The 15423-nt window shown below is 36.0% G+C and overlaps 1 protein-coding gene across 1 annotated transcript; it reads left to right on the top strand.

Annotated features, from left to right (window-relative positions):
- Nucleotides 1-434: 434 nt before the first annotated feature.
- Nucleotides 435-14376, top strand: LOC137393770 (dnaJ homolog subfamily C member 9-like). The gene is made up of 6 exons (XM_068080459.1): nt 435-577; nt 7495-7601; nt 8754-8906; nt 11917-12039; nt 13502-13713; nt 13913-14376. The coding sequence occupies exons 2-6, from the start codon at nt 7508-7510 to the stop codon at nt 14183-14185; spliced, it is 855 nt and encodes a 284-aa protein (XP_067936560.1). The 5' UTR covers nt 435-577; nt 7495-7507; the 3' UTR covers nt 14186-14376.
- The last annotated feature ends 1047 nt before the right edge of the window (nt 14377-15423 follow it).

Genomic DNA, 15423 nt, shown 5'->3' with positions numbered 1-15423 from the left:
CTGTTTACCTCGTCCAATGAAGAGAAGAATACTGCCGATATTTTTTCACAATATCTCCCATCGAAATTTCCTGGAATCTTGCATCAAAACGCAACTGTTTCGGTTTAATTATAAGCGGTCTAAACGTCATCTATGCCGAAATGGATTGTTTATAAGTTTCAGCCTTCGCATTGGTTCCCAAACTACGATGCCAAACAAAATTACTCAACCATATAAGATTTGGGTTGGAATAGCATTTGAGGAAATAGTAACTTTATGGTTTTGATTTAGTCGGAGGGGGGGGGGGGGGGGGGGGGCAAGTAAACCGCGCCTTGACTGAATCTAACTAAAGCATCGGTTTTTGCAAATTGATCTAGAGCCGATGTAATAGTACATCAGTTTATTAATTCCATTATGTGGAACCAGGCTACGCTAAAATTTTGAGCGCGACTGAGGATCCGTGCGTCAACGAATATTAAGACCCTGCTCACAGTTGAGGGTGAAGTTTTAAAAGGTTTAGAGGGTATTGCGAATATCTCTTTTAACGCTTTGCCCAGCTATTCTATGGATATATTAGCCGTCTATGTAAATTTCCAACGTAAGTTTTTTGGTAATAAGTATTCTGATGACCCTTTCAACTTTGCTGTTCTCGGAATGTACTAATATAAACTGCAAAACCCCAATGGTACTTATTAGTGCATACACAAAGCGATGCCAGGATGCATGCCATTTTGAAATCACACCGGTGTCCTAGCCATCGTGCACATTGGATATTTGGCTTTAATCATGAGCAATCATCTCAAGACCTTATAAAATATTTTAATTTGCTTTCTATGTAAATGTTTTTTTTTAAACTAGATAAATCCTTTCGTGGTTGAAGGTTGTGTGGACTCTCAACGACAACTGTTCTCTAAGACGTTTATATTTTCAAAAACATATGTGGAAAACAAAAACTTAATGTGATGACATACCGCACAACTACATATAGGCCTACATCAAGCAGAAGACGCAAGTATAGCTAGTTTTTATTTTTATGCAAGCTACAAAGGTGGTATGATATAAATCAAAAAAGGAGTACAACTGCGTTAAGTCATTTTGTTAGTATGATCAGATTAGTATGATTTTCAATTATACATTGCAGACTCTAAGTCATTGAAAATGCAAACAATTAAATTTCACTAGTAAATATTTCTTTATAACACAAAATTGACTTTTTGTAACAATTATCAATGCTCTACCTAAAAGGGATTTAAGCTGACTGGAAAGACTGATTATTGATTGTGGCAAGTTGAATATGTAGTGGATTTTCAATTGCATTATCTACTCACTTGTTCCTGTAACACTCGATGCAAATAAAAATGCTTACTTAGCTTTCTTGAGGACAGCTTGCTAAGTGAAGAATTTATGCGATATACAATATATACTGTTGTATTAGGACTTACCACATCAGGTCTGAGATAAGAAGTGCCCGGAGGTCTCTAGTTTCATCCGGCTCGGCTCGTTAGTTTTGAGATTCTTACAGAACGTCCTTGACATTTACAACTAGGATAAAACCTGTCTTGGCCTTGACATAACCTAAACTTTAGCCTTGACCTTTAGTCCAATCACTCGGGTAGAATTATCCAGCATGCCCCCTCCCTTAGAGGACAGGGGAAACAGTTTGTAGGTGATAGGTTATCAGAAGTGATTATTGCGGAAGCAGTTATTACAAGTATAGCATTAACACACAAGCTGAATCAAGCATAAACAAGGAAGGAAACTGAAATAATATTGCTAAATCAAGAGTGTTTCAAGAGAAATCAGCGAAGGTAGCATTAGCTGAAATTATGTCAAGATTAATATCGAGGAGCAACCAAAATATTGGTATTAAAGGTTGACTTGCAACAAAGTTCACATTACAGTTATTTGGTATCAAAAGATTCACCATGTCTTACTCTGTTGTGTTGAAAGTGCCAAATATGTGGAAATGTGATTACAAGCTCTTAAAAGCTCAAAAACGAAAAGCCGCCGTAGATTGGAATCTCTTTATTTCGATGATGTAACCACGAAATTTGGTTATCGTCTTGTTACGTATGTTCTCACGTGAGTTGAAAGGCCAATAAAAAGCTCAATATAAAACATATCGTAGTACTAGTTTATGACAAACACTTCGGGTTTTACCGAAAACCCCGTATCAAATATAGATGCTCGCTACTTTACAGTTTTGTTTCGGCATTATTCAATCATCAAGTCGTAGTCTGATCATGTGACCCAATACTTCGCAAATAATTTTTGCAGCACTAATCGATTATCACAAGTGACCAACAGGCTCGTCATGATTATCAGACAATGATATGTACTCCTTCGAGAAAAAATTAAATGAATTTTTACGGTAAGTTATAAGATATCACTGCTAAAAGCGACAGCATTACAATGACGATAATACAGACGCGTAAGAACAATAGACATAGTTTTATTGAATGCGTGAAGTATATTTGTGAAAATATTTCGACGAATATGGTTGCAAAAAAGTGTAAACAGAAACCATCTCTCACAACTACATCACATTTGAGCCGTTTTGGAAAGGGAATCCAAACTACGGCGGTCTCATGTGGCTGTGATTTTCTGTTCATTTTTGAGCATTTAAGAGCTTGTAATCACCTTTCCACATATTTTGTACCTACAACACAACAGAGTAAAACATGGTGAATCTTTTGATATCAAATAACTGTAATGGGAATTTTGTTGCAAGTCAACCTTTAAAATTAGCACAGGCATACATACCTATTAACCAGCTTGAACCATAACTGTCACGTACAACATTTATTGTATTTTCTAAGTAAATCAGACACACTGATTCCGATTTTGTACTCAAAATAAAGATTGGTCCACTAACTTTCAGACTATTGAAGGCTTTTTACAGCGTTTTAATATCGGTCTCGAAAACAACACAATCGGCATAACAAGCTCCGCCCATAAATATGTGACGAAACTTAACTTTTTCAGGAACGGAAGTTAGGGATGTTTAATCCTATTTAGAATAATAGATATGGGTGTCTTAAAACCCGTTATTAACTAAATTCAGCCTGTAAAATAATCTCAGTCTTTTATGAAAGATATTTAAACTATTTAAAGTTGCTCGCAGCTTGTTATATGATGTTTAAATGGGCTGAATGCCGAGAAAAATGAGCTCAAAAAGCGCGATTTTATCACAAGCTAGTGTTGTTATCGCGCTTTTTGAGCTCATTTTTAAATATGCAGTGTTAAATAACTTATTTACCTTTTAGAAAAAACTGAAATTAGTTTTAAGACTGAAGTTAGATAATAATGGATTTTAAAACATCCATCTCTATTATTCTCAATCGGTCTAAACATTCCTAAATTCCGTTCCTAAAAGGCTAGGTTACGTCACATATTTATGGGTGGAGCTTGTTGTGCCGATTGTGTTGTTTTCGAGACCGATATTAAAACTCTGTAAAAAAGCCTTCATTACTCTGAAAGTTAGTGGACCAATCTTTATTTTGAGTACAAAATCGGAATCAGCATGTCTGATTTACCTAGTCAATACGATAAAAGTTGTATGTGACAGTTATGGTTTAAATATTCATGAATAAGCTGCGTTTAAGTATATATACATGTAGCTGACTTCAAGGCTTCCATATTATATTATTATTAATTGTCCTTCTCACTAGCTTATATTTCAACATTAGTCGTTACAGTCTCAAGAAGCAATTCCTCGTCAACGTCAGAGGCAGTAACCTCGTGCAACTCACCCTCTTCCTCACCTTTTTCTAACCTGGCCTCAGCCTTGCCATCATTTGCTTCGGCTAAAGCCTCAGCACCACTTGTCTCAGCCGAAGCTTCAGCACCACTTGCCTCAGCCAAAGCCTCAGCACCAGAAACAGCGTTGGCCTCAGCTACAATAACTTTTGGCAACGTAACAGGTGGCAATGTACTGTTCTGAGGGAAACAAGGGTTGCGCTGTGCGCACCCTCCCTGGGACCTCTAAAACCTTCCACAAACAAGGCTGCAGGCGTACGTGATCTCCGGAATTGGGTCCTCACGTGAAGCAACTCATTAACATATTTTTGAATAGCTTGTGACAACTGAAACTCATAGTCATAATTCTGTTCTTCCTCCTGAAAAGCCTGCATATCTCTCTCTCATACCGCCGCTTGGCTTCCTCTTTACATCTCACAAACTAACTTTTTCTCCTTATAAATCTTCTCACCAGGTGGTCCATTAGGATGTGTTGGCTTACTAGTATTAGCTACGGCTGCTGCGTAGCCTTTAACCTTAGCATCAGGTTCATTACTACTGGGAACTTTAATTTTTCTTTTACCACTGGACCATATGGCCCCCTTTAATCACATTCAGCGACCTCATGGCCTAATTTGTGACAAAAGCCACATTTTTGCACCTTGCAGTCTCGGTCTGACAAAATGACCAAAAGCTTGGCACCTGTTACAAGTAAACCCAGGGCATTCGCTAGCTACATGATCACAGTTACAACTGCAGATCATACAGTATAGTTTACCATTTTTACCCAAAACTCGAGCGGCATTTTCACCATCACTCTTCCTAGTACCCTTACTACAATCTCCAGACTTTCCACCACCAGGGCCATCACCCTCTGACGTACCTGGATCAGCCATAGAAGCCAGTCAGATCAGGGTTCAGATTTTGTTTTATTTTCTTTGATAATCTATAACAGAAGCAGTTATGAGTAAACCATATTAAAATACCTGTAAGGCTGAACCCTGCCACTTCTTGTAGTGGTAACAGATGTTTCATTCGGCTCAACTGCAGATGCGGCATCCAGCTCGGCTGCTGGGCCCACTTCACCACTGTCATTAGGCAGGTGATCAGACACTATTGGACATTCAGTGCCTACTAGACTGCTACCAAGACCATTATGTAAAAACCTATTAAACTCATTTTCATGTAGCAAAAACAAGTGTTTTCTGTTTCTTCGGAGTTTTGTCTCCTATCCTCACCCAGTAACTGTCTGGTAAAGGATCCTTGCGGACCATGGCGCCCCCAGCCCCGGCATCAGATGGTGACGACCCAAACTTTATCATTGACCTTCAATTCAGGCATCTCTGAAACTCGAAAATTATTCATCATCAATAAGACGAACCCTTGTATCAAAATTTCATCAACAAATTGAACCATCGTTTTGTAGAGTCGTTAAAGTATAATAACGATACAAAACACATACAAACCTACTTAAATATGTTACCAAGTCTTTGTAAACTGTCATTATTATCTTAAAACTAACCCATCTGATCGGATTATACACAAATAGACAGATTAATTTGGATGAAAATCGTCACAAAACGCTTGAAAAGCTTGGTTAAATAAAAGTTAAGACCGAAAATTGAAACGCCGAGCGACAGAGAATGGAACGATAAAGTCGTGCGCATTTCACGAAAAAATAACGTGCACATTTCACCAGTCTAATATAGCATTGTCGAAGGTTTCTGTAATTAACGTAGGAGGACTGAAATCGTTTTATTTTTGCCGATTTCAAAGTAACTGACATTTTAGACTCTTGAGTACTTCGGTATTCTAACTGATGTTCAACGCAGTATAAGTAAAGGAAATGATGATGATATTTTTTTCTAACGATTCTTAAGAGATTTTAACATTATACTTATGAGATTATAAAAACTATGACGTTTTTAAATGTAAACAAAATTGTGTATTGGTTTTATATTATTACTATATTAATAATATTGGTTATTCTAATAATATCAGTGCATTTTACTTCTAATATTGGCCAATATTGCATTTCTCCTATTGCAGGGGGAGAGATATAAACATATAATCTTTTCCTTTCATTATTGCTATTTGTTGTATATAATAACACCCACACCCAGTACATTACAGCTACCATTGCAGTTATCCTATTGCACTACAGTGCCAGTTGACTGCTAATATTGCATTTCTCAACCATCAGTACCCTTTCTTTTTTCCAATATCTCTTTGGTCGTGGGCTGTATGACAGTGGAATTTCTAGTTATTAGTTAATCAGTATCATATGTAATAGAGGTATAAAATCATCTGGGATGTTGCTGGTTATATTGTAGCTTGTATATATCACTGTTTATATTGAAACAATCCATTTTCTCACAATAAAAATCCTTAGTGACCTGTGAATTGATAGCCTTGAGCAGAGCGTAAAATTACAGACTACTTGTGTGGCAGAATTGCTAATGGCTTAATGACAAATTGTAATTTACCACAAGAGTTATTTGTGATATTACAACTTATTAGGGTTGTCACATCTTCAATCGCTATATATTTTTAATTACATTAAAGTATAATTCCCGCGTATGAAATGTTTATCAAATGTTTTTAAAGAGTTACCATTTTGAGTTTTAGCTCACTAGAGTTGCTGTTGCTAAAAATACGGCTGTTCTATAAGTGTGCATCAGTTCCTTGCAACAGTGGCGTTTGAGGGGAAGGCCTAGTCTCAAGTGACACTCACCCTTGCAACAGTGGCCTTTGAGGGGAGGGCCTAGTCTCAAGTGACACTCACCCTTGCAACAGTGGCCTTTGAGGGGAGGGCCTAGTCTCAAGTGACACTCACCCTTGCAACAGTGGCCTTTGAGGGGAGGGCCTAGTCTCAAGTGACACTCACCCTTGCAACAGTGGCCTCTGAGGGGAGGGCCTAGTCTTAAGTGACACTCACCCTTGCAACAGTGGCCTCTGAGGGGAGGGCCTAGTCTTAAGTGACACTCACCCTTGCAACAGTGGCCTCTGAGGGGAGGGCCTAGTCTCAAGTAACACTCACCAATATGATAATTTCCCACTAACAACTGTTTTGTATATTCAGTCATTGCATTTAATCATTAATTGAAACCTAAAATAATGTTGATTTTATATATATTTATTATAAAATTGCTTGACCTTTGAACTAATGCATTTGAAGGTGCTCTGAAGGTGTGTTTACACTGAAATGTAAAATGCTGAAAATTTGAGACGTTAGAGTTTATGGTGATGCGAGTGTCATACACCATCAGTGTGAACAGCAAAACTCTGCGTTAGTGGCTTGAGTGGCGGTTTATGGTGTGAACACATGAAATGGAACCGTATCTGTTTTTTTTAGAATGTAACTAGAAGTATTAATAGCAACTCCAGTAGAGAATTGTTTGCTTCATTTCCGTATATGCTTATTTATTTTAAATCAAATACTTATTACATACAACATGAATGATGACCAACAACATCATTTTAGGGCATCGGTTTACGCGAATATCAACCTCTTGGCTATTATTGACTGATGTGTAAGCCTTAAATTAAATGCACTAATACTAAATGCGAAACGATCGTCTACATTGCAGAGTGAAAAATTGTCGCTAACCGCTCAGCGTCTAACCACGAAACATAAACGCTACACATACATGCATTATTTATCAATGCAAGAAGTTAAATTTCTATAGCAAGCATATTTTTCTGATACATCAGGAGGGTAGTTACTGTATTTTACTTTACCACACTCGTTAAAACGTGCAATGCTTCAATTTGCAGTATTTCATTGACGATGTCCAGCATATTGGATCAATGCGAGAGACTGTTTAACACTCGAGATCTCTATGAAGTTTTTCAACAACCCAAAACTACCTCCAAGGAGAAACGTAAGAGCATATACATTCTCTTTAACTGGAATCACCCTCTAATGTTTGTTGAGAAGAATCATTTTCATTTGCTTCTCAGGTTTTCATGTTAATTAAGGAGTATGTGAGCTCATCAGGAGACTCGCTATATTACAGTGATGTCTTGCTACTTCCTGGTTCAGTTTTCATGACTTCAATACTTCGCAGGTTGAGAAATATTCGCTAAAAAATAAAATATGAAAGAAAATTAAGTAGAAATAAGAAAACTAAAATACATAAAGCTCTCTCATATTCTGGTGCAGTAAGATCCCTCTGTGAGCATCACAGTGATAGCAGTCATCACAGTTCGCTGTTTTCTTGTTACTCCGTTTTGTGAAATGTAAAAGTGCTTGCGGCACCTTCATCATACCTCTTAAATGACCTTGACCCTAAAAATCGTCTAACATACCTATGCAAAAGAGTAAAAAGGCATATGATAAATAAACTTTATTAGATATGGATATTAAGTTAATATTTTGAGAAAGCTAATGATCAGGTTTAAGGTGCTTTACTGTTAATTGTGACTCATATCATAGTGATTATTTTTGGGCCAACTTCAAATAACCCTTTGATATATTTGGTTTTAAGCCAATAACTGGTAATAACGATTTTGCGCTATGTAATGTATTTAACATTCCTTGTTTTGTATATTCAATATTGACAACCATTTTTTATAGTCATCCAAACCATTTCTAGTACAATGGAAATTGACCTTTATGTACACTTTTGCTATTAACGCACATTTGGAAATTGGAAATATTTTTGTTCTTGCTTCCCACTGTATTATGCACTCATCTACCAACAATGGTTTGGATAGCAATATGGATAGATAACCAAATAATGTTGCAGTCATCATAGAATTATTGGATTCATCACAAGAAGCTGAAACACGATCAAAAACATCTATGATTGCCTTAAAATGCAAATTTTGTAAAATACAACATAAAGTTTGAGCAAAATATTTGAAGCTACATCTGGAGTAAGTTCCTACATATGACGTTTCTATTATGCGGATTTTCCTTGTTCGCAAAGACTGCCGATTTACCACAGCAAATGAGGAATTACCGTAATACAATTGACGACTTGCACACATTGTAGTTCACTTATTCTCCTTATTCTCCTGTGTTGTTTTAGTGAAAAAAGCATACTATAAAATCTCTCTCAAAGTACATCCAGATAAAGCCAAGGCAAAGGATCGACCACAGGCAACAGAAAAATTTCAGCTACTCTCTAAACTCCATCAATTGCTGAGTGACAAAAGAGTGCGGGATATCTATGATGAAACAGGTGATAAAATAGCTAGTAGCTGTTCTAGTAGAAAGGTATTAGCTTGAACAGAGAAGAGACTGCAAAATATAATTGGAGTTTCAACAGCTAGTTAATGTTAGAGAAATGGTCTGTAGTTAGAGATGCAGCATATTAACTTTTATGAGCGTCTTTAACAACTCGCATATTTTACGTTTATATCGATGCAGTCCAACATGAATTATATAATAAAACTTCTCTAAAAAGTTTGTTTAGCCTCGTTTTTAGGTTCCGCCTTACATTAAAGACTGGTACGTGTTAGTTTGTTTATAGCTTTCTATAGCTCTAAAGGTGTAAACACACTAGGTGATTTTATCGCGAGCGTCATGAGGAAGGCGGAGATATCGCTAGCGTGTGCATAAACACACTTGAGCGATTCACTAGCAAGCGATATAATGGGCACGCCCACAAACTGCCAATAAAATTCCGTATCATTAGTTTCTTCGGAGTTGTTAATAAATTTAGGGTCAGTCAATATGGCGCCATCTAGGCGACAATGTAAACAACTTACGCATTTGTTATTAAACCTATCTCACTTTCATGGATTGTACACTGCCTACACTACAAGGATACATAAGAAAAAACGATTGTTGCATTTTTAACTGTAATATTTTTTACTATTTTTATACATATTTTATTTTGTAGTGGTTTTTTATATTTAGGCCTAATGTATTAAATATTTACCGTTCTCAAGATGGTCAACCTGCGCAACGATTGACTCCAAATGTTGGTTTTCAACTTGGATTTTTTGTTTGTTATGGTGCACAAGACTGGGAGTGCTATTATAAAATTTATGAACAATCCAGTGTTTGTTCTGAAGATGTTTCAATATTAACAAAATAGCAAATTGTCGCTGCTGTACGTTGGTGAACACCGATAAGAAATAATTACCCGCCATAAAATTGCATTCTGGTAAAATCCAACCAATCGAAATGCATCTCGCTAGCGATAAAGTTGTGCAGAGAAAGTCTAACGTTATCGCTGTGGATGAGCACGCTGGGTGAATTCTAGCGCAGATTAGCGCCACGCAGCCCGATATCGCTCTAAATATCGCCTAGTGTGTTTATACCTTTAGATATTGGTACTTGGGCTACAATGAATATGAAGATAAAACCAGGGCTGAAATATGTGACGCAAATGTGCAGCCTGTGCCAGTTGTTGTCGGGTTACACTTTTGAAATTGTGAAAAAGCAAACGATTATTTTTGTTTATTATAATTTTATAGTGGTATGAGTTCAGTCTTATACATGTTTATTTATATTTGTAACAAGGAATAAGTTAACTAGAAGAACCTTTCTAAGTTCATTCTATGACACATACAATGGAGTTGCCTCCGACTGCACTATCGTAATGGATGGTTTCAGAATGTTCTCATCTTAGATGGAGCATATCGTTATTTTTAATGATTGTTTGATTAGTGTATGTTCAGTTGCAGTAGGGCTGCCTCCTCTGTGAGAGATTATTACACTTAATGTTAATCATAGGTGTAACGATATTAAGTTAATATTTTGAGAAAGCTAATGATCAGGTTTAAGGTGCTTTACTGTTAATTGTGACTCATATCATAGTGATTATTTTTGGGCCAACTTCAAATAACCCTTTGATATATTTGGTTTTAAGCCAATAACTGGTAATAACGATTTTGCGCTATGTAATGTATTTAACATTCCTTGTTTTGTATATTCAATATTGACAACCATTTTTTATAGTCATCCAAACCATTTCTAGTACAATGGAAATTGACCTTTGTGTACACTTTTGCTATTAACGCACATTTGGAAACTGGAAATATTTTTGTTCTTGCTTCCCACTGTATTATGCACTCATCTACCAACAATGGTTTGGATAGCAATATGGATAGATAACCAAATAATGTTGCAATGTCATCATAGAATCATTGGATTCATCACAAGAAGCTGAAACACGATCAAAAACATCTATGATTGCCTTAAATTGCAAATTTTGTAAAATACAACAAAGTTTGAGCAAAATATTTGAAGCTACATCTGGAGTAAGTTCCTACATATGACGTCAAAGTTTTCAAAAGAAATATGTGCAGAAACGATAAGGGTGAAAGTAAAGGGACTGAATGTGACAGTAAGGGTGAAGTGGGTGAAAGTAAAGGGGCTGAATGTGACAAATAAAAAATAGAGTGTTTAAAGATGCAAAGTATAAGTAAGATACAAGTTATTTTAAAGTTGGTTTAATACCTACACTATAAGTTAGGTTAAATTATCACCATCTCTGTCTCCTTCGCTGCCAAGACTACTCCTCGGCTCGGTTGTTTTGAAGCCGCAGTGACAATAAAACCTCATTTTTACGCATTATAGTTTTATTAATTTAAATATTTTGTATTTATTTTATTTGTCCATTGATACATATTTATAATTTAAACTTATTAAGTAATTATTGTAGATGTTTGGAATATGAAACAAATGAATATTAATCACAGGGCGTTTTTGTGGCGATAATTGATTCAGGATTTGATAGGCTGAACATATGTATCCGATTTGAGAATGAATTCAATTTGTTAGTAGATTTTTAGATGTATATCAGTTTTCAATTTATGGAGGAATCCTTAGCATATCCATGATGTTAGACCTTCAGGGGTAGCAGTAATCATATGTCGATTTTTTACTAATTCACAGTTTAGTTTGATTGCTAAGATAACAATTCTTCACAATACTCACCGACAAATCAAAATGAAGAATATATTGAATCGTAAATGTTATAATAATCCACCAATTTGGATAATAGTTCTAAAGGTGAATGTCTTGGTTTGTTGCACACTCCGGTGTGCAAAAAGAGAACACTTTTTATACGTGCTAGAGAAGGTAGTCATCATATGATGTCTCATTGTTTCAGTTTGAAGTAGCAAAAGATGAATTGCCATATTGAAATATATTTTACTTTTAAGGTGAGATCTGTGAGGTTTTCTTGCTGAGTGTCTAGCATCTTTAAAATTATCAAGTTCCATAGTTGTAACTTGTAGGAGAAATTGATGAGGAAGATGACTTTGGCCTGGCCGAAGGTAAAGAGTGGATGGATTACTGGCGAGAGATGTTTCCTATTGTCACTGTCGATGACATCAGCAACTTTGAAGCTACTTATAAAGGTGAGATTTGAATTTTTTGTATTACAAGTATTGTTTTTAGCTGGAGTTTGATGAAGTGTTACCTATTTCAAACACGCTAACAACTGCTGTATTTCTTGCAATCCTCTGGTTACACCTCGGTGTGACGACAGTAGTTTTAAAACTTCATACAGTCATAAAATTTTCATAATTTAAGTTGTGTCAAAATTGTTTTTAGATTTGTCTGCCCTCTATGTGATGGCACATTAATATTACGTGATACTTCATACTTTTCATAAGCATACAATTGAAATTAGACATGGTTAAATTTGACACATCGTCACTTTTCATATTTCTAGTTCCGCTAAAAACTGAAGAATTCATATGTACGTTTTTGTAATTGTGATGAAGATTAATAAAACAAAATTAAAAGTAGCCAATCTTTAAGGCCTGATTCACATTTGTATGATCAGTCCATGGCTTTTTTATTTTCTCTCAGCCATTCGGTCTCTGCTAGCCATTAGCAATGTAATACATAAGTGCTGAGAGCAAATACGCTATTATTGAAAAATGGCTCTAGTTTATTACTGTGATTGTATGCGCGTAAAACCATCCTTTCTTATTAGTTATAATTTTTGCTGTTTAAAGTGTCATTGCTCAGAGGGCTGTTATAACTTGACCAATGTTGTGAAATTCTTGTTTGACACCATCGAGAGCAAAAGTCTTTGTTAAACATATAGGAATTAAAAGTAAAGCATTTTTAAGGATGTCACCACAGAGTTGATGAGCTATATGACAAATGTAAAAATACAATAAAAGCTGTGATACCGCAGCATCGCCGATCGAAATGTGCAGTTTGATGTTGGTAATCAGTTACGTCGATTATGAAATGCGCTCCACTCAACTCTAGCCTGCTTAAATCTATTATATTAAACCTCTGTGAAATACACAAATGTTTTATTTTAGATGCCATACATTAGATCTCAACCGAAATAAAACTAGTATTTCCTTAGATCTGGCTTAGTACGTTACAACCATTTCATGCTGCTATATATGCATAACAGTGTATACTGGAACAGAAATACCAATATACTGGAATACATGTATACTGTAACAGAGATACTTTCAAGTAATTACGAAAGAATGCTGAAATGTCTTATTTCTATGGATAGTGATATCAACAAAGCTAATGCTCGTATTTATGAGAAATATCTACTTGTAGACTTACTCTTACTAATCTTAGAACGGGAATGTGTGAGTACATGTTTGTCTATGTCACCTAGCAACCGGTTTGTGCATAAAATAAGTACCAGCTTTGTTTTTATCTGTAAGTTTCTATGGAATGACATCTACATGTAAGGAGCTTCCGACTGACTGTTCTCTCGTATTGCTGCTGTTTTATGATCCATCGCATGTTGTATGATATCTACATCACCGCTACTAAAGCACTTGCCGCACGACACGCTACATAAAAGCATTGACCCTTCCTGCTGCTTCTATTCAGGATCAGAAGAGGAATTGGCTGATCTGAAGGCCGCATACATATCAAGCAAAGGTGACATGCAGCACATAATAGATAGTGTCATGTGTGCTTCTGTGAAGGATGAAGAGAGGTTCCAGGAGATGCTCCGACCTTTGATCGAGTCTCAAGAGCTGCCAAAGTATAAAAAGTTTTGCAATGAGACTGTCGCCAATAAGAAAAAACGACAGTCCAAGGTCTATTGTTGCTGACAGCTCTGATGTTTTTGTTGATTTATTGTTGTAGTTTATTCGTGTACAAATGTATCTATATTTCACGAATTGTTTGTATTACCGCTCCGCATAATCCGTCATTTAAATAATGTACTGAAATGACTACTTGATTATACAGCTAGGTTGTTTCAGACCCAATGCTTGAATCGTTATTCTTATGCAGGCCAAGAAGGAGGCCAAGGAGGCTGAGAAAGCTGCAAAAGAATTGAATGGAGGTTCTTTGGCTGGATACAATGACTTGGCTGTGGCTATGCAACGTAATAAGGAGAGAAGAGGTGGACTCCTTACATATCTTGAAGAGAAATATGGAAACATTGAAGATGATGATTCGAAAGTCTTGGAAAGCAAGCCAAGCACATCAAAAAAACGAAATATAGCTCAAGGTAGCAAATCGACAAACTCTAGTTCAAAAGCGAAACGACAAAAGAAGGTATAAAATACGTATAATTCTGTCAATTTATTAGAACTTTTAAGTAGCTGTGCCATCATGTTTATCTGTACTTATTATTATTAAATTAACTCTTAGCAATTGTGTTCAAGTTGATATTAATTACAATACAAGGAAACTTGAAAAAAAAACAAACAGTCACTTATGTTTGAAGCATTGGAAGCACAAGATATGTCAGCTGATTTTTTTCCCACTTATTTAATATTAATTTTAGCAAAAGAAAACATTTTCACAACTAAGACAGTAATAAGGAGTTGTTTTTTCTCTTAGATGAAGGGCAACTCAAAACAAGCTTGCTTCTTTGCTTTTACCGATTTAGATCTTTTATATTTATCAACTAGCAGTGTGAACACCCAAGACGATATTAAACTGGCAATAGAAGTGCTAAAATAATTGTTTCATTGTTGTTTATCACTCATTTTTGTAGCAATCATAAAATTTTTGTAGTTTTTAGATTCGATCAAGGTTTTTGTGTTTGCTTCCATTCACAAAACCAGGGTTGTAAACTTTGCCGGAAAAAACAGTTTTTACCAGGACAGCAGGACAAACCGGTAAAAATGGAGCAAAACTGGAAACAATTATTTCAGGGGCTAACATACTACCTATAAAGTGGTTGTATTGTGAGTTTGTGATGTAGGTGTACATTATATTGTTATAGAAATAGAGGAGATATTATATTTATAATTAATATATTGAAGTATGTCCTACAACAATGACATCAAAGGGAGTCTGAGTTAAAATAGAAATCTAGCTTGATGGTTTTGAGAGAGAGACTTGTGAGACTCTCAACATAATTCATTGTAATTGGTTTCCTTTACATTAGATAATCCTCTTGAACACTCATCTAAAACCATCAGTGTCTGTCTGTCCATTGTCACAGTTTTGAGACCTTTTGAAGTTTGCTGGTAAATTTAACTTCAATTTAACTCGGTCGAATATATCTCAGCAGATGTTTGACAAGCAATTCATTGCTCAGGTATCTAGAGATGTGTGGTGGAAAACTATACCGAGGAGGGTTGACAGCTTGCACCAGTTGGGTGACTTGGGTCTTTCGCTGAATGATTTGCCTGCTTCTTCAGCGGCCGTAGAACAAATTTTTAGTGGGTTCAGTTTGATCCAAACCAAGTTACGCAATAGGCTCTTAATAGAGCAAACTGGCTGTATGTTATAGCAACCTCAGAAACATCAAGCTTGATAATGAGCAGATAGAAGACCTGCTATGACTG

The sequence above is a fragment of the Watersipora subatra genome, chromosome 4, assembly GCF_963576615.1.
Source record: "Watersipora subatra chromosome 4, tzWatSuba1.1, whole genome shotgun sequence".
NCBI lineage: Eukaryota > Metazoa > Bryozoa > Gymnolaemata > Cheilostomatida > Watersiporidae > Watersipora > Watersipora subatra.
Note: the sequence above shows the minus strand (reverse complement) of the source record. Positions and strands in the feature narration are given on the sequence as shown.